At 37.9% G+C, this 24,548-nt stretch overlaps 1 protein-coding gene across 4 annotated transcripts in view; it reads left to right on the forward strand.

The window, feature by feature from the left end:
* SLC25A17 (solute carrier family 25 member 17) overlaps positions 1-24,225 on the forward strand; it is a 39,033-nt gene extending 14,808 nt beyond the window's left edge. For all 4 annotated transcript variants that reach the window (XM_046646858.1, XM_046646860.1, XM_046646859.1 and 1 more), the window contains 8 exons: positions 2,046-2,106; positions 4,589-4,655; positions 6,054-6,205; positions 15,176-15,292; positions 16,247-16,392; positions 16,484-16,579; positions 18,279-18,361; positions 22,889-24,225. In XM_046646858.1, the coding sequence (XP_046502814.1) occupies positions 2,046-2,106; positions 4,589-4,655; positions 6,054-6,205; positions 15,176-15,292; positions 16,247-16,392; positions 16,484-16,579; positions 18,279-18,361; positions 22,889-23,036 (870 nt within the window). In that variant the 3' untranslated portion in view covers positions 23,037-24,225. The remainder of the gene's footprint in view (positions 1-2,045; positions 2,107-4,588; positions 4,656-6,053; positions 6,206-15,175; positions 15,293-16,246; positions 16,393-16,483; positions 16,580-18,278; positions 18,362-22,888) is intronic.
* The last annotated feature ends 323 nt before the right edge of the window (positions 24,226-24,548 follow it).

Genomic DNA, 24,548 nt, shown 5'->3' on the forward strand with positions numbered 1-24,548 from the left:
TTTCACTTTTAAGGACCCTTGTGATTACATTGGGCCTACTCATATAACCCAGAATAATCTCCTTATTTTAAGGTCAACTGATTAGCAACCTGCGAAGTAATATAACGTGTTCACAGATACTGAGGATTAGGACCCATCTTGGAGGAGGGGGCCATTATTCTACCTACCACACGTATCTTCTGTGGATTTTGGACTGTGATTTCTTCTTTCAAAACAGCCTCACTCTGCTATCCTTTTAATTTCCGGTCCACCAATCAGACCCCTCTTTGTTTTTCTGCACAACACTTTTATGTATAAATCTTTTCTGTCACTATTAGTGATTGGAATGGGGAGCAGGCAGTGGTGGGTTTTCAGTTCACCATCCTGATCCAGTCTTTCCAGTACTAATAACTTAAAAAGTGTTACTTAGTTTTACTGATTTGAATTTTTTTTTATGTTAGTCCTTAAGGAGGTAATAGACCATTGAGCTCTTTGGCCCAACTGTTCTGTTTATCTTGGTATAAGATATACTTCACTTTAGAATTTCAAGGTAGGTAGGGGGTAGAACAGGCGCTTCTGAGTTAGGAACCTTCAGGTGTCTATTTAAAGCTGGCAGGAAAGAGGGATGGAGGTAGCCCAGTTGCTTGAAAAAGTAGTTTCCAGACAGAACTTTTCTGCCTAGAGATGCCCTGACTGCCTGGTACTCTGCATAGACAGGTAGTACCATGAAATAGGAAATAAAAACCGCAGCCTTAATAACCTTAATAAGTGTTCTCCAGCTTTACAGCCCCCATTTTTTGGGAAAATTTTGTGTAAGGCAAGCAAGGCTGTCAGAAGCATAGATTTGTAGACTATAAACCTTTTTGGGTCTGGTGTTTCTTGAGACATTAAATATTATCTTGTCCTTACTAGAAAAGAACATTTATGTTGGAGTCACCAAGAAAGCGTAAATAACTGTGAAAGTAGAGTGAATTTAATAAACATTTAATTAAGAATCCATGATATACAAAGAGATAGAATGAATATTCTTACAATCTGGTGAAAGTTCGATTTCATTGGAATTTAAGTGCTGTAAGAGACATATGAACCCGTGGTGTGGGAACACAGAGGAATGAACAACCAATTGTAAAGTGATGGGTAGGAGGTGGTGACATTTAATCTGAGTTTTGAAGAATATTAATAGGACAATACAGTATTCTTTGTTGACAAACAGGCTGACCTATTTAAATGGATGAGACCTAGCAAATTTTTGTTCTTATCTATAAAGTTGACCTAGTTTCCAGCTGTTACCATGATTAGAATGTTGTATGTAACCATTATTAGATCAGTAACCTAAAACTTGATCTTGTGCCTGAGAATATACAGCAGTGGGCCTGTATCTGGGTTGAGAACGGTAAACTCACCTGGAGATTTCATCTGTATAATTTCATCCCTAACTATATTCTTGTGGTTTTTATCCGTCATAGGGTCTTGTGAATGGAAAGATTGTTGGCTTATTTTTTTTCCTCTGATAATTTTTGTCATTGTGTTACCTTGGATGAATTATTTATTGAATTTTTAGCAAGAAGATTGTCCCTGTTTTATTTAAAACAAAAGCAAACAAAACTAAAGAACAATATGATTCTTAGACCTCTTTTACTTTGTCTTGAATGTATTGATTAAGCGCAGAGAACATAAATATGTATGTATTGATTACTGGATATTTTGGTTTCTGAGGGTATCAGAGAGACAGCACAGGAGCAGCACTTGGCCTGTGAAAGGTTAACAATCCGTTACCTGCCGTCTGGACGTGTGGGTTAGGTCGCAAACCCCTAAGTTTGTCGTCTTCAGGGACCCACTATATTTTCAACATCAGAGAGCTAGAAAGAGACTTCTTCTGGAAAATTAAATACTTCTGTTTAAGTACGTTAACTGTAGAAGTTTGAATAATAATAATCCCAGTAGATAAAAATACTGTGTATATTTGCTCACTGAAAATCTGATTTGACCCATTGTTAATAATGAAATTTTGTTCATTTAAAAGTTGTGGCTCATTACTTTTGTGATACTTTTTTCAAACTTTCCAGGGAAGTGTGACAGCAATGACAGTGTTTTTTCCCTTGGATACAGCTCGACTTCGACTTCAAGGTGAGTATGTTTTGTAGTGATCGTATTCCTGTTCATTTGGTGTCAGAAAGTAAACATGTTTCTCTAGTAATTTCTAAATTAACAAAAGGATATTCTGTTTCCGTTAGAGATCAAATGTCCATTTTCACTGACTAAATCATGGTCATCATTGCTGTTTGTTAATTGACAGAGAGATGTTCATGGATGAGTCATAGCCTCAGCCATTTTCTAGTCCATGAGAACCTGAGTGGGCTGGCATTAGTAGTTTAGAATCATTGCAATTCTTTCTAATAAACAAATGGCTTTTTTAAGATACAATGTGAAGAGTTTTTAGTAGAAGTAGATTTTCTCAAAAGAAAATAGGAAACATAGTGGAGTCAAGTATCCAGTGTCATTGTCAACCTCGGCATGTGGTCCTAGTTTGCCTCTTTCTCTTTATAGGATTGCACAGCTCTCTATAACTCCTGCTTGTTTTTTCCTCAATATTTTTCAACTTGAAATTATAAACCTATGCCAGAAATGCGAAGAGATGAGTAAGATTAGCTTTGAATAAACTAATGCCTGTGTTAAAAGCCTTTATGACTAGTTTTAAATTAATTTTAGAGTTTTTTGGATAGGTAATAATTTCATATATAAGAAGATACACAGAACAGTGAGAAATCTCACTCTAGTTTGTCCCATTCCCCCTTTCTCTCTCCTGCAGATAGTATCTTTATTAGTCTCTTGAATAGCCTTGAAGAGTTTCAAAAAGCATACTTTCTCTCTGTTACATACCTTGCATTTTTCACCTAGCAGCATAGTTTGGATGTTTTCCAAATCAGTGCATTGGGAGCTTCCTCATCCTTTCTTCTAACTGTAGAGTATTCCATGATATGGATACACCATAACCTGTTTACCCTTCCCTTATTGTAGATTCTTGAGTTGTTTCTTCTCTTTTGTAGAATAGACTTGTTCATATGCCACTTTGTTTCTGTAAGTTCTGTGGGATAAATTCACAGACGTGGGGTTGCTGGATCAAAGGGTGAATGTATAGTTTTGATAGTTATTGCCAGATTGTCTTCTATAGGAGTTTCCTAATTTGCCATCCTGTGAGTCATACAGGTACCAATTTTAATTCTTAGGGAATTGGTTTGTTTCCATGTTTTTATGTTTTCAAAATATTCTTCAAATGTGGGTAGGAAATTTGAAGTTAATTGAAGTAGGTTTTGTTTTCAGTGAAAATGCCAAGAAAAGCAGAGTTCTCATCCTTTTGAGACCTTTTATTTTTTAGATTAGGAAGGCTAAAACTTTGGAAATTCAGGTTTTAATCCTGGCTCTGCTGCTAGATGCATGTGTCCTTCACAGCTTTTGTGTCTATAGCCTCTTCTCTAAAAGGGAGATGGTAATTGATTTCAGCAATGACTTGAAACGACTTCTCATCAAAGTGAAAGAAGTGCCAAAGCAGGGCTGCATTTGAACATCAAGAAGACAAAAATCATGTCTACAGAAGAACTATACAACTTTTAACATAGATAGTGAAGACACTGACACAGTTAAAGATTTTGTTTGCCTTGGTTCCGTCATCAATTTAAATGGAGACTGCAGCCAAGAAATCAAGAGAAGACTGAGACTTAGAAGGGCAGCAATGAAAGAATTAGGAAAGATCATCAAGTGTAAGGAAGTGTCATTAGATACTAAGGCCAAGATTATCTACACCCTTGTATTTCCAATTACAATGTACAGGTGTGAAAACTGGACAGTGAAGAAAGCTGATAGGAAAAAAATTGATTCATTTGAAATATGGTGTTGGAAGAGAGCTCTACGGCTATCCTGGACTCCCAGAAAGACAAACAAATGAGTCCTAGAACAAGTTAAGCCTGAACTGTCGCTGGAGGCAAAAATAAAACTGAGGCTGTCCTACTTTGGGCACATCTTGAGAAGGCAGGATTCTTGGGGAAGATAATAATGCTGGGGAAAGTACAACGCATCAAGAAAAGAGGAAGACCAAATATGAGATGGATTGACTCCATAAAGGAAGCCGTAGGCATAAGTCTGCAGAAGCTGAGTACGACTGTTGAAGACAGGATGTTGTGGACATCACTCATTCAGAAGGTCTCCAGGAGTCGGAGCCGACTTGACAGCGTGTATCAACAATTTATTTCCTCGCTACTTTATAAGATGTTAAGATAAAAATGAGAATATGGAACTTTGAAAATAAATGAGAGCCTTATGAAATATGAGAAATAAATTTCTCCTCTCACATCTTTTCCAGTGGAAATTAGGTATTGAATTAAAATGCTTTATGGTTCGTGAATAACAGATTAAAACCAAGGAATCTACAGTTGGGAATTTAGCACATGAGAACACAGGAGGATCATTGAGTTCTGAGGCAAACTAGGGAGCTAAAAGAATAGGGTGGGAGATTGCTCAGGTAAGGTGAATGGCATTTTAGTGAAACTTGATATTGTTGAAAAAAATAATTCTCAAACGATTTGGTTTAAACATATGCTTTTTTGTCTTGTAGTTGATGAGAAAAGAAAGTCCAAAACTACACACATGGTGCTTCTGGAGATAATTAAAGAAGAAGGCCTGTGAGTATGACCTTGTTCATCTTTGTTAGACAAAGCCATTCCTTAGGAGATTCATGGGCCTCCAACATACCTACTCTCACTTTCTCTACATTTTCATAGCCTCATAGTTTTGTGAATTTGTAATTGCCTGACTTGTAAGTACATAGTGGTTTCATTTCCTTAAAGTTGTGTGTTTGGCCATTTTGATCCTTGATCATAGTCTTCCATGAAACCAGTATTTTTTTTAATGTACAGTAAACTGAAGAAGGTTATAGTTGTTTATTAGCTCATTCCTATCAGATGCATTTGATCATGTACCTTTTTTTTAACTTTTCATTTGGAAATAATTTCAAATTTACAACAAGGTGCAAAACTAAAAATAGTACAGAGAATACCAGTATATGTTTTACCCAGATTCACCTATTGTTAACACTTTTTCCCATTTGTTTTACTATTTGTGCTCATTCTCTCTCCCTCCATCCCTCCCTCCCCCTTTCTCTCTTTATTACACACACCACACACAAATTTTTTCAGAATTATTTGAGAATAAGTTAGATACCATACATCAAAGCCCCTTACCCCTATAACATTGATATTTTTAAAAAATATATGCCCCCCCCTTTTTTAAATAAGATGTTTCTCATTTTAAGTTTGCCTCATGTTTCTTCATGATTAGATTGAGGCTAAGCATTCTTGGCCAGAGTAATGCATAGGTGATACTGTGTCCTTCTCAGGGTATCACCTCCGGAGTCACATATTATCTACCTGCCCTTCTTTGGTTAATTATGATTTCTTAGATTCCAGTTAGCCACTGAATAATTGTATTTTTCCTCTCTTGCAACTATGAGCAGTCTATGAGGAGATATTTTACTTAGTTTCAGTATAGACTTAGAAATTTCTGTTTTTTCAGTAGTTTACAATTGATTACTATACTTTATCATTTTGGTGCTCAAGTTGTCCCAGGTTTGGCCAACGGATACCCCTTCAGTCTGGTTCCTGTGCCCTTATAACTTTCCTGTGCCCCATCACTTTTTTTCTTTTGCGCTATTTTCTATATTTACTTCATTTTAAATATTTAAATGTTCCTGCCCTGTAATAAAATATGAATGATGCTATATTAATAGCCATGGGGAATTGTCTCTAATTTTACATAATAATTTACTAATGGAAATCAAGGGGGAAAATCAGTAAATCAGTCATTGTATGTGTGTTGTTTCTTTGGTTTCATTAATTCTAGAAAAGATTTCTTGGTTTAGGCGTCCTTCAGAATGTGAGATAAGTGTACAGTTTAGAGTACATTGTAGTGTAGGAATGAACTTTGAGAATATGTGAATGATGATCAGCCTTTCCTAGGACTTTGCCCATTTCTAGTGGCTTTTTTCCAGCATCTTTACTTTGCTTTTTGTGTTTTTCCCCTAGCCTGGCACCATATCGAGGGTGGTTTCCAGTTATCTCCAGCCTCTGCTGCTCCAATTTCGTCTATTTCTACACTTTTAATAGCCTCAAAGCAATCTGGGTCAAAGGTCAAAATTCTACTACTGGAAAAGATCTGGTAGTTGGATTTGTTGCAGGTAAGAAAGTTTTCTGAGTATAAAATCTTTTTATATTTTAATATTTATCTTGTGGTCCGTATGAAATAACCTCTAAAGTTATTTTTGCACAAAGTAGTGCTACAAAGAACATAATTAGTTTTCTGACTTGGCTGTGCGTGTGTACGTTAAAAACACATAACATGAAATTTATCATCTTAATTTTTAAGTGTACATTTTAGTAGTAAGTTTATTCACATTCTTCTGAAACTGATCTCCAGAACGTTTTCATCTTACAAATGTGAAACTCTATATCCATAGAACATCTCCCCTTTCCCCACTTCCCCTAGGTCCTGGTAACCACCATTCTACTTTCTGTTTCTATGAACTTGACTACTTTAGATGCCTCATATAAGTGGAATTATGCAGTATTTGACTTTTTCTGACTGGCTTATTTCACTCAGCATAATGTCCTTAAGGTTCATTCATGTTGTAGGATGTAACAGGATTCCCTTCCTTTTTAAGGCTGAATAATATTCCATTGTATGTATATACAGTATTTGTTTATGCATCATCTATTGACGGACATTTGGGTTGTTTCCACCTCTTGGCTACTATGAATAGTTGCTGCTATGAACCTGGCTGTACATCTCTTTGAGTCTATACTTTCAATTCTTTTGGATATATAACAAGAAGTGAGATTGTTAGATCATATGGTAGTTCTTTTTGTAATTTTGTAAGGAACCTCCATACTGTTTTCCACAGCGGTTGTGCCATTTTATAATCCCACCAGCAGTGCACAGGTGTTCCAATTTCTCCACATCCTCACCAACACTTTATATTCTGGTTTTTTGATAGCCATCCTAATGAGTATGAGGTGATATTTCACTCTGGTTTTTTATTTGCATTTCTCTGATGATTAGTGTTATTGAATATCTTTTCATATACTTGTTGGCCATTTGTATATAATCTTTGGAAAAATGTCTATTCAAGTCCTTTGCCCATTTTTTTATTATTATTTTATTGAGGTCGTATTGGCTTATAACATTGTGTAAATTTCAGATGTACATTATTATAATTCAGTTTCTGTATAAACTGCATTGTGTTCATCACCATCCTTGCCCATTTTTTAATCCAGTTACTTAATTTTTTGTTGTTAAGCTGTAGATATTCTTTATATATTCTGGATATTAGCTCCTTATCAGATAATATGATTTGCATATATTTTCTCCCATTCTATAGCTTGCCTTTCACTCTGTTGATTATGTCCTTTGATGCTCGAAAGTATCCACCTTTGTGGAAGATCAGTTGACTGTCTACACAAAGGTTTACTTCTGTGCTGACTTGACTTATTTTTATCTTTTTAATCCAGAGAGGAAGATCAGTTATCCCTGTTTAGCAGCCTGTACCAGAATTTATGGAAGTTAAGGTCTCTTTTTTAAAAAATGAAGACTCTAATGCCTTCCCTTCTTACTTTCCATGATTTTTTTTGACTGAGGTTCACATGAGGTGTTTAACATGAACAGGACTGGCTACATAATTTGCATAAATTCTAGTACAAAATGAAAATGCAGGACTCCTTGTTCATGATTCATTAAGCATTTCAAGATAGGTGACACCAAAGCATTAAACCAAGCACAGGACAGGTCACACACCTGTGAAGCGCACCCTGAGTATGAAAGCATTTAGTCAGAGGCGAGAAAGATGTTTTAGTGCACAGACCAGTATAGGTAATATCACAATAGTTTTAATGCTTTAGGGTTTCATAGGAAGAAGAGAGGTCACTTTTGGCTGGGAAGTATCTGCTTATAGAAAGTGGTGGCTCTTGAACTGAGCCTTAGCAGGATTAGTAATATTTGTAGACAAGTGGTGATAGTTTCCCAGTGGAGGGAATAGCAGGGAGTTGAAAAGATGCAGGATCATGTTTAGAAGTTAGTTTAATTTACTTAGTGAGTGAAGTGACTATATAAGAACATAAGCAATAAGGTTAGAGAGGTGAGTAGGAGGCAGATTTTACAAGGCTTTGGATCCTTGTCATCTGAGACTTAAGAAGCACTAGGGAGCCATTAACCTGATACTGTGAATATTTAGTTTCTGTCTGTCTCTACTTAGTGAATGTAAGTTCCGTAAGAGCAGGTATCATTCATATACATATATATATATATATGTTCATATATATCATTCATATCAATATATATTGTATATAAAATCTTAAATATATTATAATTATATATAAGATATGTATACTTTATATATGGTTGTTAAGACATCTGCTCTGCATTTTCTATATCTTGAAATATTTTCCTTTTTATTGTCCAAAGCTGTTTATTTGCTGTATCTGACATCCCATTATCCACCAGGTACACACACCCCTTGTTAATCTCTCTCACTGTGCTCTCTGCTCATTTTCTTTCTAACTTACACAATTTATCATTATAGTAGATTCTCCCATACCTAACACAGCTAGACTGGTATAGTAGGCCAGTTAGTTTTAAAAAGTCAGTTGACACAGAGAATATCATAAATAGCCTACTTACCTTAAGTATTTTAACGTAAGATGTATGAATATATACTTCAACTTTTTGATGTTTGGCCAAGGCATATCGGTTTACTGATGAGGGTTTTGTGCTTTTTTTCTCGCATAACTGATACCTATAATGCTTTCCTACTGTAATTGATACAACTGAAATAAGTAGGTTTGAGAAAAGACACAATATGCTCTTGTGGGATGGAAGTAGACAAGCATGGGCATGTCGGAGAGTAGCCTGCTAGCCACAGGGTATTCAGTGTGCTGTGGGCATCTGTCAGTATGTCTTAGAAAGGGAAAGAGGAACATAGGTGTATCTAATGACCCCATTATTTGGAGATGGTTAAAAGAAATCTCACTGTAGTAATATCATTCTAATTCACTTACGTTTTGAAATGTTTTCTTAAATGTGTGAGAAAGGGTGGAATTCCAGTTGACATACTGGGGGAGCAGATGGGTCTATGTCAGTTGTGAGCATCATCTGTTACATGTCTTGTCAGAGATGGTTGAGAACTGCTGTTCTGAAACCCAAATCTAATTATGTTATCCCCAGCTTCAAAACCTTCAATGGCTACCACTTGCATATAGGATAAAGTCATGGTGCCTCAGCATACAAGGCCCCCACTCCACACAGGATAAGAGCCTCACGTACAAGATCTGCCTTGATACTCCTTACCTCTCTAGCTTGATCTTTACTGTTCCCATCCTCTTATGCCAGACTGATTCCTTGAATATACCAAGCCATTTAGTAACTCCATCCCTCTACAGCTACTGTTGTCTGTCTGAAACATTCTTACTGCATATTTCATCGCCTGTCTGAAACAGTCTTACTGCTTTTTTTCATCTTATTAACTCCCGTTCGTCCTTTTGTTCTCAGTTCAAGCTACCTCCTCTTCAGGAAGCCTTCCCTGTTTCCCATACCCACCACCTCCAGGTTTCATTCTGGGTTAGGTGCCCATCCTCTGTGCTCCAACATAGTGTATACGTCTGTCTCAGTGCTTACTTTCCTCTATAGTAATAGTCTGCATATTTCTTTTTCTTCTACCGGACAGTGAATTCCTTAAAGGCAAAGATTACATTTTTGTTATCTCTGCATCCTCAGTATTTTAATACAGTGCCTGGTACATAGAAAGTGCTGATTAAATATTGAACAAATGAATTAAATTTAAAGGACTGCTCCTCCTGTAATCTCCATTTTACTAAGTGGCAGCTCTAGTCTTCTAGTTGCCCAACCAAAAATCCTGAATTAATCCTCTCTCCCTGACCGCACCTCCAATCTATGAACAAATCCTTTTGCCTCTTTCTTCATATGGTATCCAGAATTCAACCACTTGTCTCCACTACCACCCAAGTCCAAACCACCATCAAATCTTGCCTGGATTATCTTCCGAGCCTCCTAACTGATGTCCTGCTTCCTCCTTTCTCCCCTTCAATCTATATTCATGTTAAAACATAAGTGAGATCATATTATTTCTCTGTTCACAGCCTTCCGGTTGCTTCCCATCTCATTCAGAGTAAAAGCCAAAGTCCTTACCTTGTCCTACAAAGCCCTATAATGATCTGGCCCCTATTCTTCTCTTCATTTATACCACTGCCATCACACTGGCCCCTTCTCGCTGAACACGCCTGGCGTACTTCTGCCTCAGGGCGTGTACCTGCTGTTTCCTCTGCCTGGTGACTGTGTGGTTCACTCCCTCACCTCCTTTAAGGTCTTTCCCTAAATGTCCACAATATCTGAAATAGTAGCCACTTCTACTCCCAGTACTCTGTCTTCTCTGCTTAAATTTTCTCCTTAACTCTTATTCTCTAACATATGACATATTTTACTTTCTTGTCTTGTCTTATACCATCAGAATGTAAGCTTCATGAGGGCAGGGATTTTCATTTTTATTTATTGCTGTATCATCAGCACCTGGAACATGGCTTATCACATACCAGACACACAATATATGTTTGATGAGCAGACCATGGACAGATGACTTGTGGAGGAGGGACTGGACTTGTTCTATTTTACCTAAAGGAACTGGGCCAGGATTGCAATACATTTACTTATCCTAAAATACACACAAAGTCATTTCAGAATTGCTAATGCAGACCTCAGGTGAAAAACATCTACTAGCTAATTTCATGTATGTTTCCAATTGATTTAAGAAGGTAGATTTAATATGAGTAAAAATGAAATTTCTAACAGCTCTTGGAAAAAATAGGCCATTGGAGTGAGAGTAAATTTCTGTCTTTGAGATTTTCAAAAATAAAGTGAATAATCACTTGGTGATTGGATTAGATCAGTGGTTCTCAACTGAGGCTGATTTTGACCCACAGGGAACATATGGCAATGTCCGGAGACATTTTTGGTTGTCACAGCTAGGAGGTGCTACTGGCATCCAGTGAGTAGAGACCAGGGATACTGCTAAACACCCTACGCAATAGCACACCCTCCCACTCCAGCCTAAACAGAGTTATCCAGCCCCAAATGTCAGTATGCCTCATTGAGGGTCATCAGTTGAGAGACCCTTGGTCAGATGAATTTTACAGTCCTTCATAGTTCTGAGATTCTCTGATTATAGCTCCTCTCTTTTCTGAAGGTAGGGAATCCCTTGGAAATTACTTTTGTGAATTTTAAACTTCTGCTCATAACGTGTTTTCATATCTTAATATCTATGCATTCTTAGGATAATTAGCTTTTATAATAATTAGCTTTTTCTCTTCCTGCTGTCAGCCCTGTCATTGTATTATCTCTGTAGAAATGTTTTCTCTCCAAGGATAACTAGGAACAGTATTATTGTTACTCAAATTCTGCTTGAAACTTAGAAATTTATTATTATTTATTGTATTTTCACAGACAAAAGTGCATATAGCTTAATAACTTGTGGAAGAATTTAGAAACAGATGGCTTAAATAAAGAAGGTACTTGCTGTTTTTATGAAATTGGGATTTTTACCAGTAATTCTTTTTGAATGCCAATGGTGTTACTGTTGTGACAGTTCAAATTAATTTCCTGTCCTCGGGCCTTAAATCTGGTAAGGCAGGTTTGTTCCTGTTATGTATCAAGTTGCATTCTTTCATAGGAGCCAAATGGTTAGCTTTGTGGCCTTGATCTTCCATTTTCCTTTTTTTTTTTAATGTTCGCTTAAGCTCACTTTAATTTTGCTCAAGTAACCTATTAGACATATCTTTTTTTTTTAAAGTATGCTTCTTGGTGAGGAAGATTGGCCCTGAGCTAACATCTGTTACCAATCTTCCTCTTTTTTTTCTTCCCCAAAGCTCCAGTACATAGTTGTATATCCTAGTTGTAAGTCCTTCTAGTTCTTCTATGTGGGACGCTGCCACAGCATGGCTTGATCAGCAATGTGTAGGTCTGCAGCCAGGATCCATCCAGCAAACCCTGGGCCACCGAAGCAGAGTGTGCAAACTTAACTGCTGTGCCACTGGGCCAGCTCTGATCTGCCATTTTCTCGTATCAATGATCACTGCACATATTTCCTAGAAGTGCATACCCAGTTAGCATACTGCTTCTTTTTTGTGTGTGAGGAAGATTGGCCCTGAGCTAACATCTGTGCCAATCTTCCTCTATTTCATATGTGGGACACCACCACAGCATGGCTTGATGAGCAGTGTGTAGGTCCACACGTGGGATCCGAACCCACAAACCCTGGGCTGCCAAAGCCGAGTCCGCAAATTTAACCATTATACTACCAGGGACGGCACCCAACATATTACTTCATTCTTGTTGTCTCTCCTTAACAAAGGAAACTCACTACTGATTTAAAACTATTTGTTTTCCAGATTTCAAAAGTAAATAGCTATGTTCCAATTATTTCTTGTATCAGTGAATAATTTTAGTGAGTGTGTCAGTAACTGTTCTTCATCTCTTAATTTTGGTTCTGTTTCCTTGTGATTTTTCACAAAAGAAGGAAAGGGAAAGAAAAGAGATTCATTCAAATTAGAAGAAAAACAATCTCCTGTCCTTAAGTAGGTAAAGTATGAGTATTCCCATCTTAGAGCCAAAGTAACAGCCACAGCTTGGAACTGGCAGAAGAATTTTCTACACAGGGTCATAAATAAGCAGACAGCTTTCTTTGTCCTTCAGCCATATCCATCGTGCGTTAGTAAGATTCAGAAATCACTCATCGTAACCGTTTATAGCTTGTTTTTCCTCTGTGGAATGTTGTCCTTTGTTTGCTTATATAGGTTGCAAGTTTTTACTAAAGTTTTGGATCCTCAAGTATTTTGAGTATCTTTGCCCAGAAGTCATAAAATTGTAGCGGTTAAAAAATACCTCTCTATCTATTTTGGCTTAGAGGATGAACAAAGTACTTGAACTTCTCAAATAAAAAGCTTTGAAATACAAAATGTTTTTACAAGGACTTTATATTCTCTTCTTTAAATGATGTAGTACATTTTTGTACTTGAGCTTGTCCTTAGAATCCTCTCAGTCTTTCAGCTCGTGTTATTGATGGGGATTATGAAAACAGAATTTTAAATAATGGTTAAATCTTAGTCTTGGCTGCATTGCCTCTGAAGTGTCTTGTGTGTGCCTGTCTCTTAGAGCATGAAGGGAATTTTGATTTCTAAAGAATTTATTTAATGGTCAGTCTATTTCGTTTGTTTAGAAAGGTATATACATGGTGCCTGTCTACAGTATCCATGGAAGCTTGTGATCTCTGGTTCTAAGCTCACTTCTCTTCCTCTTCTTCTTCTTCTTCTTATTCTTCTTTTTTTTTTTTTTTGGTGAGGAAGAGTGGCCCTGAGCTAACATCAGTTTCCAATCTTCCTCTTTTTGCTTGAGGAAGATTGTTGCTGGGCTAACATGTGTGCCAATCTTCCTCTATTTTGTATGTGGGATGCCACCATAGCATGGCTTGATGAGCATTGTGTAGGTCCACACCCAGGATCTGAACCCGCAAACCTGGGCTGCCAAAGTGGAGCACACAAACTTAACCACTACGCCACTGGGCCAGCGCCTCTTCTTCATCTTAAAAAAAATGCAGTCGACTGCTCAGTAGCACTTTCTAGTCTGATTTTTCTGGCTATTGATTTTTCTGTTAAGTCTTGTATACCTTGCATTAAAATGGGTATGACGTCTAGGCAAATGGGCATGTATTGATATTCTTCTGTCTTGGCCTCTTGGGCACTGGCACTTTTTAAAAATGAGACTAGCAAGAGTCTAGGTAGGACTTTTTCAGATTATGATCGATGCCTCAAGTGACATTGTATGAATATAATCAGTCATAACTAAAGATAACTCCTTGGTGTTATAACAAATACAGCTCGTAAAATTATTTGATAATGTATTTTATTTTGAGAAATGTGTTGTCATAATGTTCCTAAGAGTACATAGCAAAGTATCTTACTTTTGCAACTGTATGCAACAAATAAAGAAATAGAATTTTAATCTCTTGGCTATTTTACCACATTTATCCTTCATCATACTGTGTTTTCTGTATAGTATATTTTGAGATTCCTTAAATCAAGACTTTCTTTCTCCTATTGTGTTTAAATGACTTTTAGTAAAAGATTTCTCTTAGGATTGTGTGTCTTGGTTCTTCAGAGCATGGCTAGAGCCAGATACCTCGATGTATGGTGATTTGCTGAGTTTGTTCATTGATTCATTTGTTCAATATTTATTTAACAAATATTTATAAAGTATATACTGTGTGTCAGGCACTTTGTTACAACTCTGTCTGGTTTTCTGTGTTTTTTTTTTAACCATTTCAGGACTGATGAGGAATATTTTAATATCTCAAGATGGTGTTAAATTGTGATCATGTGTTTTCAAAAAAGAAGCACCTGGCTTTAATTGTTCCACTCTAAGGCAACCTTGGGGGACCAAGATCCCCATCCTTAAGCTTGTAAGGATCATGATGTTTGTGAAGCTGTTTCAGGTGTTTTGTGACAGTTCGTAACTACTGCTTGCTGCCTGCCTATCCTAATTCCCTAAATGATGAGGATCTCTTCTATGAGCCTCTAGTCTCTGTTGAAGCACTTTCCAATATCACTACTTTGTCCCACCTGTCACCCGTTGTACCAGATCCATACTCACCAAAACCTTGTGAACTACTTAGATGAGAGTTGTAAAATGTGTATTTTATCTGATATTGTCATGGACTTAGCATGTAATCAGTAAGCCACTTCCCCTCTCTTAAAGCTGTTATTTAAAACTATATCAAATTGCTACCTTGGATGCTGTATAAATTGACAAATAGATTGCCTCCTGTTATACAAATGAGGAAACTCATTACTCTTCTCACATGGAGAGAGACTGTGCCATCCATTTTGCTATCAGCAAGGCTTCTGAATTGCTTCTAACAGTAGTGGCTTGTGTTGTACCCTGTCACAGATAGACACTTTTCCTTAGGTCTCTAAGTAGGTCAGTGGGAGAGGTATAAATGGAGCAGTGATGTGTAGCTTTAACAACGTAGCAAAGCTTAAAACGTTATATTTTGCTTTCCCTTTGTCTCTCACTCTTTTTTTTTTTTTTAAAGGAGTGGTGAATGTGTTGCTAACAACTCCACTCTGGGTCGTAAACACCAGACTAAAGCTGCAAGGGGCAAAATTTAGAAATGAAGACATTGTACCAACCAACTACAAAGGTATTATTGGTAAGTGTCTCTTGGGTGAGTTCTTGTTTAAGGGTTTTCTCTTCTCTTTGTATCTGGAATTTATTGTCACAATAATGCTACATAAAAGACAACCTCACATCTCAGCATCCAGCAGTAAGCATTAGTTTTGCCCATGTGTCTGTAGAATGACAGAGATTTGACTCTTCTAGGCTGACCCCAGGCTGGGAGTCTCAGCTCCACGGTCTCTCGTCCTCTTCTGGGGACCAGCCTGAGCATATTCTTCTCTTGGTGATGGCAAAAGTACAAGAGGACAGGCCCAGTCATACGAGCATATTTCAAGCCCCTGTTTGCATCTTGTCTGCCAACTTCCTCTTGGCCGAAGCACATCATGAGGCCAAGGTCAAAGACAAGGGGTAGAGAAGTAAACTGCTCCCACAGAGTATAGGTGGGAGGGGAGTGAATACACTTTTTTTTCCTAGTGTTGTCTTTGGATAAAGATACCAGATTAGGGTGTGATATCTTTGAGCTTAATAGTACCACATTGCCAGGTTCTCCTTTCCCATGTTTTCGTCTCAGGAATGAGAACATTGGTTTTCTTCTAAGTTGAATCCTATATAATGGACTCCAGGGAACTCTCTTATCTTTTGTTGTACTGTACTTTGTTATGAAATACATGCGCTATCAAGTCACAATTCTTTGTAATATAGAGTTCCCAGTGGTGGTGACAATTAGGAAAACTTGACATTCTAACCTCAGATTAGCAGGAAGAATTGCCTGTAACTGAAGTTGGTCACTCAATAACTTGATGACTGTCAGTGTCTGATGATTATCGAAAAGTGGTTACTGATGAACTTGCCCCTAAAATATCATTGCAAGAAGGAAATCTTAATAGAACCAGTATGGTTTGTGCTCCAGGTCCATTTGAACATAATTCACATTGTCTTCTTTAGTTAGGAGATTGTCATCAAAAGTCCTTGATTTCTTCTTGCTCAGATGCTTTCCACCAGATCATTCGAGATGAAGGAATCTTGGCTTTATGGAATGGCACATTTCCCTCCTTGCTGTTGGTCTTCAATCCTGCCATCCAATTCATGTTCTATGAAGGTTTAAAGCGGCAGCTTTTAAAGAAACGAATGAAGGTAATCCCTGATTTTGAAAGTAGCAAGTAATAATCTCTGACGCTTTCTCGTTGTTTGGATTGATATGGTTCATTCTTTCTTTGCTTTCCAGCTTTCTTCTGTGGATGTGTTCATCATTGGTGCAGTAGCCAAAGCGATTGCCACTACAGTCACCTATCCCATGCAGACGGTACAGTCAATTCTAAGGGTGAGTGCTGGGGTTCTTCCTGCACTTAGTCAAACAACATTCTAAAATGCATGGTTTCTCTGTTTAAGGCAAAGTTAATAAAGCAATAAAGTAGTCAGTTGGTAGGCCAGAGCATTCCTCATCCATTTTTCCATTTCTTTGATATTCTGGTGACCAAGCTGGCTCTCTGTTGGTTTCCTATTTGGTTTGGAACAAAGTTTCATTTGCAATATCTTAGGTAACATAGTATGCCAGAAAACCCAAATGTGGAGGAAGGTTCTTTAAGGAATTCAGGGAAAGTATAAGTTTACTTTCTTCTCCTTCAAGTTGATTTACTTAGATTATCCTGTACAAATCAGAGATTGATTCCTTTAGTTCATCAGGAGGAATTAATGATTTATCTTTTCTGAGCACTTTCAAATTTCTGGTTTTTCATTTATTCAGTTATTTATTCACTGAGATATTATTAAGCACCCCCTCTATGTGAGGAGCTGGGTACATGGTAAATAAAACAGTCCTAATTCCTGCCTTCATGGAAGTGACAGATGAGAGAGTGAACAGGTAAATAACCAAAATACATATGTAATTACAAATTGAGAAACCATAAAGGAAGTGAACAGCATTCCGTGATTTAGTTGAGAGGGGCATGATGGGTATCTTCTTAGATAGGATGATGAGGGATAGTCTCCTCTGAGGAGGCATATGTAAAAGCCTTAAAGGAAGATAAGGACCCAGCCATGCAAAGAGCATTCTAGCTAGAGGAAACATGATGTGCTAAGAGTTTGGCAAATCCTGGGAACAGAAAGGAGGCTGCTGCAGCTGGAGAGTGGCTCAGGATGAGATTGGAAAAGTAACAGGGAGGCTGTAAGTGAGGACTGGATTTTATTCTCACCGTAGTGGGAAGCCTTTGAAGGGCTTTAAACTAGGGAGTGATGTGATGTGATTTATAATTTCAAGAAGATTACTGGGGCTGTTGTGTGATGAATCGGTCAGCAAGCTAAGAGAAAAGGGGGGCGATCAGGTAGGCGGCCATTTCAGTAATACAAGTGAGAGGTGATGCTGGCCTAGACTTAGGCAGTAGCAGTGGAGAGGAGAGGTGAGATGTGGCCTAGACTTAGGCAGTAGCAGTGGAGAGGAGAGGCGAGATGTGGACAGATTCTTGATGAAAACATTCAGAGGACTTATTGATAGATAATGGAGGTGACATGAAAGGAGTATTTCAGTTCAAAAAAATTATTACCTTCTGTTAAAAGGATTTTTACCAATTTACTATTTTAAAATTGGTACGTAATATAAAGGAATTCAGTAGCATCAAATAAATGTATTTTGACACTTTTGTAATGTGAAGAGCTTAAACTGTAGAGGTTCTAATTGATTAGCGTTTGTCAGAACTTCTTAACGGACTGGAAGTTAAGCCATACCACCAATATTTAAATCTTCATCTTGGGCATGTATTTTTCTTTTGAGGTAGAATTTTCCCCGTAATTCTCTGTGAGCTGAAAATTCTCATGCTTGCTTCGTTGAAATTTCTTATTTTCACTTATCTCATTGAGATATTTCCTTGAAAAATAGAGGATTAATGAAATCTGCATACTAATTGGATATTTTTATTACCATATGCTGTAAGATATTACTCCAACATAATTTTCTCTACAGGTAGAAATTAAGATAAAAATGCAGTATAATAAACTAATTATTTATCTTTCTTCTTCTTCCCTAGTTCGGACGTCACAGACTAAACCCAGAAAACAGAACACTGGGGAGTCTTCGTAATGTTCTCTATCTTCTTCACCAACGAGTAAGGTGAGCTTTGTAGATGCTTCACATTCTGTCCTCTCTTTCAACAGCCTTCTCTGCCAGGAAGTGGTTTGATTTGCTTATCTTGTACTACTGCCTTGGCAGTGGCCACCTAGAAACTTCTCCCTTGTGTGTCCTGCTCAGACATTTCTCATTTTAGGGGCTTAGTGCAATATGACAGCATTTGGGGAAATTATGGAAAATTCAGGTCCTTATTCTTTGTTAGTTGAATACGCAGAACTCCTTTAAAAAGGGAACCCTCATATAGTCTAATATAAAGACCATCTGCCTGAGTGGTGCTTCCATCACTGTGACCTCTTTTGTAGATAGAAATAGACACACATTACAGAGCAGTAGTTACAGTGGGAAAGGGAGCAGGGAATGGGAAGAATAATACAGTTATCACCATAATAATGACAGTGAAAACAATGGTAAGAGTAGCTAACATTTTTTAATGTTTGTTTTGTGGCAGACAATGAGCTCAATGCTTTACATGGGTAATCTCACTTAATCCTGACAGTAGCCCCATGAGGCAGGTATTATCATCATTTCCCTGGTTCGCTTAAAGAAACTGACCCTTAGGGATGTCGAGTAAGTCAGGGACTTCCTTTGAAGCAAAAGCTGCTGTAACTTTGTTACTGTTCCTGGATGTAAGATGCTCTGGAGATAAATAAGTTCATTATAAAAATAGAATATACTTGGAATAAAAAATAAAATCAAAGATAAAAAATTGATATAAAGTAAAAAATAAATGCTCACCATACCAAGTGTTGGCAAGAATGTGGAGCAACTAGAACTTTCCTTTACTATTGATGGGAATATAGAATGGTACATCCACTTTGGAAAGCAGTTTGGCATTTTCTTAAAAAGTTATACATAATCCTACCATAGAACCCAGCCATTCCACTTCAAGGTATTTACCTGAGAGAAATGAAATACACAAAGACTTGTACACAAATGTTAACAATAGCTTTATTTGTAAGAGTCAAAAATGGGGAACAACCCAAATGTCCATCTTCTGGTGAATAGGTACACAAGTTGTGATTTATCTATACAGTGGAATACTACTCAGAAATAAAAAAGAAAGAATTATTGATACATACAGCAACTTGGATGAATCTCAAAATAATTATGCTGAGTGAAAGAAGTCAGACAAAAAAGAATTCATACTGTATGACTTCACTTGTATAAAACTTAAAAAATGCAGATAATCTGTAGTGACAGAAAGCAGATCAGTGGTTACCTGGGGCCACAGTAGGTCAAGGTAGGGAATAATTACAAAGAGACATGAGGATACTTTTGGGGGTGATGGATGTCTTCACCATCTTGAATGTGGTCTGGGGCCAGCCCCGTGGCCGAGTGGTTAAGTTCACGTGCTCTGCTGCGGCACCCCAGGGTTTCACTGGTTCAGATCCTGGGCGTGGATATGGCATCACTCATCAGGCCACGCTGAGGCAGCGTCCCATGTGCCACGATTGGAAGGACCCACAACTAAAATATACAACTATGTACTAGGGGGATTTGGGGAGAAAAAGCAGAAAAAAAAAAAAAAGATTGGCAACCATTGTTAGCTCAGGGGCCAATCTTTAAAAAAAAAAAAAAAAAAAAGAAAAGAAATATCTGCACTGTCCAGTACAGTTGCCACTAACCAGATGTGGCTGTTAAGCACTTGAAATGTGGCCAGTGCAACTGAGAAACTGAAGTTTGTAGTTTTATTTTAATTGCTACATACGTAGCTGCCATATTGGACAGTGCAGTATACCATGCCAGGCCTCTCCTAACTTCTGAACAATTAATAATCACCTAAGAGCCTCTTGAAATACAGGTTCATGCCTCCCCTCTGGAGTGGGGCCTGGTAATCTTTATTTCTAAATAGACCCTGGTGATTCTGATGTAAGTGGGTATAAAGAAAACCTACACTACTTCTATATATCTATCCTTTACTACTCACACAGAGCACTTCACTTCTGATGCTTCTCATCACCAAATATGTGGGGATTTTTCCCATACCAAGCAATTTCTGTGACACCAGCTGGGTGTCCTACAATTTAACTCAATCCTGATACATCAAGTCCCACAGGTTAAGGGCTCAGTCCCATGAGACTGACTCCCACTTCAGATGCCAATCACAAGTAGTGGGTCCCCACATTAACCACAACTTCTGTCTTACTTGGCTACAACTCAGATGTTGCCATGACCTCCTCCCCCTTGGATTCAATTGTTTGCTAGAAGAGCTCACAGAACTCAGGGAAACACTTAGGTTTACCAGTGTATTAAAGGATATGATAAAGGATACAGATGAACAACCAAATGAAGAGATACATAGGGCAAGGTCTAGGAGGGTCCTGAGCACAGGAGTTTCTGTCCCCATGGAGCCTGGGGTGTATCCACCCTCCCAAAACATAGATTTTCCAGGTTTACCAACCTGGCGGCTCTCTGAACCCCATGCTTTTGGTTTTTTAGGGTTTTTTAAAGTTAATTTTTATTGAGTTTATGATAGTTTACAATCTTGTGAAATTTCAGTTGTACATTATTGTTTGTCAGTCGTGTTGTAGGTGCACCCCTTCACCCTTTGTGCCCATCACCCAACCCCCCCTTTCCCCTGGTAGCCACTAATCTGTTCTCTTTGTCTACATGTTTAAATTCCTCGTATGAGTGGAGTCATACAGAGATTGTCCTTCTCTATCTGGCTTATTTCACTTAACATAATTTCCTCAAGGTCCATCCATGTTGTTGTGAATGGGACGATTGTATTCTTTTTTTATGGCTGAGTAGTATTCCACTGTATATATATACACCACATCTTCTTTATCCACTCATCAGTTGCTGGGCACTTAGGTTGCTTCCACGTCTTGGCTATTGTAAATAATGCTGCAATGAACATAGGGGTGCATGGGACTTTTGGAATTGCTGATTTCAGGTTCTTAGGATAGATACCCAGTAGTGGGATGGCTGGGTCATATGGTATTTCTATTTTTAATTTTTTGAGGAATCTCCATACTGTTTTCCATAGTGGCTGCACCAGTTTGCATTCCCACCAGCAGTGTACGAGGGATCCTTTTTCTCCACAACCTCTCCAACATTTGTTACTTCTTGTTTTGGCATACTTTTGGGGTTTTTATGGAGACTTCATCATGTAGACATGATCTATCATTAACTCCGTTTCCAGCCCCTCTCCCATCGCTGGAGAATATGGGGTGGGGCTGAAAATTCCAACCTTATAATCATGGCTTGGTCTTTCTGGTGAGCAGCCCCATCCAGGAGCCCACTAACAGTCACCTCTTTGAACAAAAGACACCACTATCACCCAGGAAATTCCAAGGAATTTAGGAACTCTGTGTCAGGAACCAGGGTCACAGATCAAATATTTGTATAAAAGATGCTCCTAGTACTCGTATTACTTAGGAAATTATGAAGGTTCTAGGAGCTCTGTGCCAGGAACCAGAGACAGAGACCAATATATATGTTTTCTATCTCGCAGTGGACCTCACCTTGAGAAACACTGAGGTAGACTTTCTTGGGTTTCTTGGGGGAACATAATTCATGTTAGTCAATGAACTAGAAATTCACGGGTCAAGGCTGTTCATTTCTATATCACATGGTTTTCCCAAATAATAGATTTTCACACGTAGCAAATATATAAAATGTAGAATATCTTCTGAATGGAGCACTTGGTTAGCTTTAATATCTCAGTCTGCATGATGTGTCTAGCCCTGGAGTTACTGATGAACTAGCATGAGATTAATTCACTCTCAACAAATAATTTTGGAGAGATCATTTACTCTGGACTCCTGGTTCTAGTTAAAGCGTTCTTGTCTGTAGTTGAGCAGTGGTTCTAAAGGGCTAGTCCCCAGGCTGACATCCTCCTCCTCATCACCTGGGAGCTTGTTAGAAATGCAAATTCTTGGGTCTCATCCCAGACTTAATATGAATTGGAAACTCTGGGGTTGGGATCCAGTAATCTGTGGTTTAACAAGCCTTCAGGTATGCTTGTATGCTAAATTTGAGAAACACTGAGTTAGAAGATCAAACATAGGGGAAGGCTGAGAATCAGGTAGCTTTTTATTTCTATCACTTTCTCTAGTTCTCTTGAGGCTAAAATGATCCAAACCAACGGGCAGCTTTCCTACCATTTAGACACTATTAAGTTGAAATAACTGAGTTGGGAGAGCATTAAAGTAAAGATCTAAAAGTTACTAGCTTTCAAATTTTAGCGTTAAGATGGTTGTAGGAGATTTTAGGACCTGCCTCCTATCTGTGGGATATTGTCAGCATTCTCTTGATTAATAGTAATTATATAGAGAGAGTATTGGTGGCTCATGACTACTAAACTTTAATCAGTCCCCAGATACCTTTAAAGATAAGAAGTAATTTGACAACAGAAGTCTGTTAATAGCTAAAACTTCCATTGCTTGTTTTGATCCTAAGAATAAGCCTTTGCAAAGTAGCTATCAGCATAGTATGTTTCTTTCCTGCAGGAGTTGACTTCTATAAAGAAAACATTTTATGTTTTTCAAACCTCTTTCCTTTCAGGCGTTTTGGAATAATAGGACTCTACAAAGGCCTTGAAGCCAAGCTGCTGCAGACAGTGCTCACTGCTGCTCTCATGTTCCTTGTTTATGAGAAACTGACGGCTGCTACCTTCACTGTGATGGGGCTGAAGCGTGCACGAAAGCACTGAGACACCTTACCCTGAAAAGTGCAGAAAGGTGCTCAACGTGGGAGGCTTCCCTCTGTGTGAAGAGACGTGGTTCTCCGTTTACTCTTGCTCCTTCCACCACGTGTTTTACCCTCCTGGGCTTGAAATGCATCTGAGGGTAAACGTGGAGTTAGCCAGCTGGACCTCTCGCCAACTTAATTTTTATGATGGTTGGTTGGATTTTGCAGGGAAGGTTGGACTAATGAGCGTACGAAAAGAAAACATTGTTGAAACCTAAAAACGAAAGTTTGTGGGGGTTCATTGGTTTTCTTAAGGGGGATGGACTAGTGCTCTCATGTGTAATCTTTTCCAGTTAATTTTTCTTAAATTTACCAGCTGTTCTCTTTCCCTGAACCCTCCCCCAGGTTCTAGGACAAATTTAATGGCATGTAATTCTCCTCATATACTTTTGTATATCTTAATCTTGGTCTGTTCCTCACTAAAAATAATATTATGACTGTGCCGTGGGCATGACTTTATTTTTGTTGGCTTTTTTACTCCTGCTTAAGGAAAGCTGTCTTCTTTAGTATATAAGCTATTTATTGTGTGGGGAAAATGAAAATTATTAATTCCAAATGATTCTCTTATAAACTATTCGTAAACATTACTTTTCATTAGTATTTGACATAATTAAAAAATATTTATTTTGAATCAACCCTTTTATTACAAAAGGCTTGAGGTTTTATGTTCATCCATTCAAGCCCCGTTCAAATCAATCCTCCAAAAATTGTCAATACAAAAGACATTCTTAAAAGTTGCCCTTTGTTAAGGTATTACATTAGGTTTACAACGATAAAAATCACAAAAAAAGCAAGAGGAAGCAGATGCCTTTTTTAGACTCTGAAATATTATCTCCCTTTACAAACTCTTGGTGGAGACTGTATATTTTGAGAATAAACATCTGATTAAGGTTCTATTTGGAAACATTCCTTAGAGTCCTGCTACTCCAAGTGTGGTCCATCAAGCAGTAGCATTGACATCACCTGGGAGCTTGTTGGACATGCAGTCCCAGAGCTTCTGAATCGTTCTACATTTTAACGAGATTCCCAGATGATTCATGCTCACGTTAAAGTTGGAGAGACCTTAGAGCCCCTGACCCAACAGGAGATATGATTGGTTTCAATTACAATTTCAATTGTTTTAATGTATTAAAACAATCTCTGAAAAGCCAGGAGTCTGTGTCATGTACTTGCACCTCATTGCAAATGTTAAGGTGGTAGGACTTTCGTTATGTAGCTAGGAGTGAATTTAGACATCTCAAGCCACTCAAGGAGCAACTCTCTTGACATTAGCAGAACAACATTTGGGTTCCTGTGACTGAGTTTTTGTCCCTTTAACAAAATGACAGGTTTTTCATTTATAAGTCAGAGAGAGAGTAATAATGAAGTGTCTGTGGACTCTGGTATTTAGTTCAGTTTTGAAAATGGATATTTCTTTCTCTTATTTTCCCTCTGGTCCCTGTGGTAATTTCAAAATATGTGGTTATCAAGCTAG

Source organism: Equus quagga, chromosome 19 (assembly GCF_021613505.1).
Source record: "Equus quagga isolate Etosha38 chromosome 19, UCLA_HA_Equagga_1.0, whole genome shotgun sequence".
NCBI classification, from domain to species: Eukaryota; Metazoa; Chordata; class Mammalia; order Perissodactyla; family Equidae; genus Equus; species Equus quagga.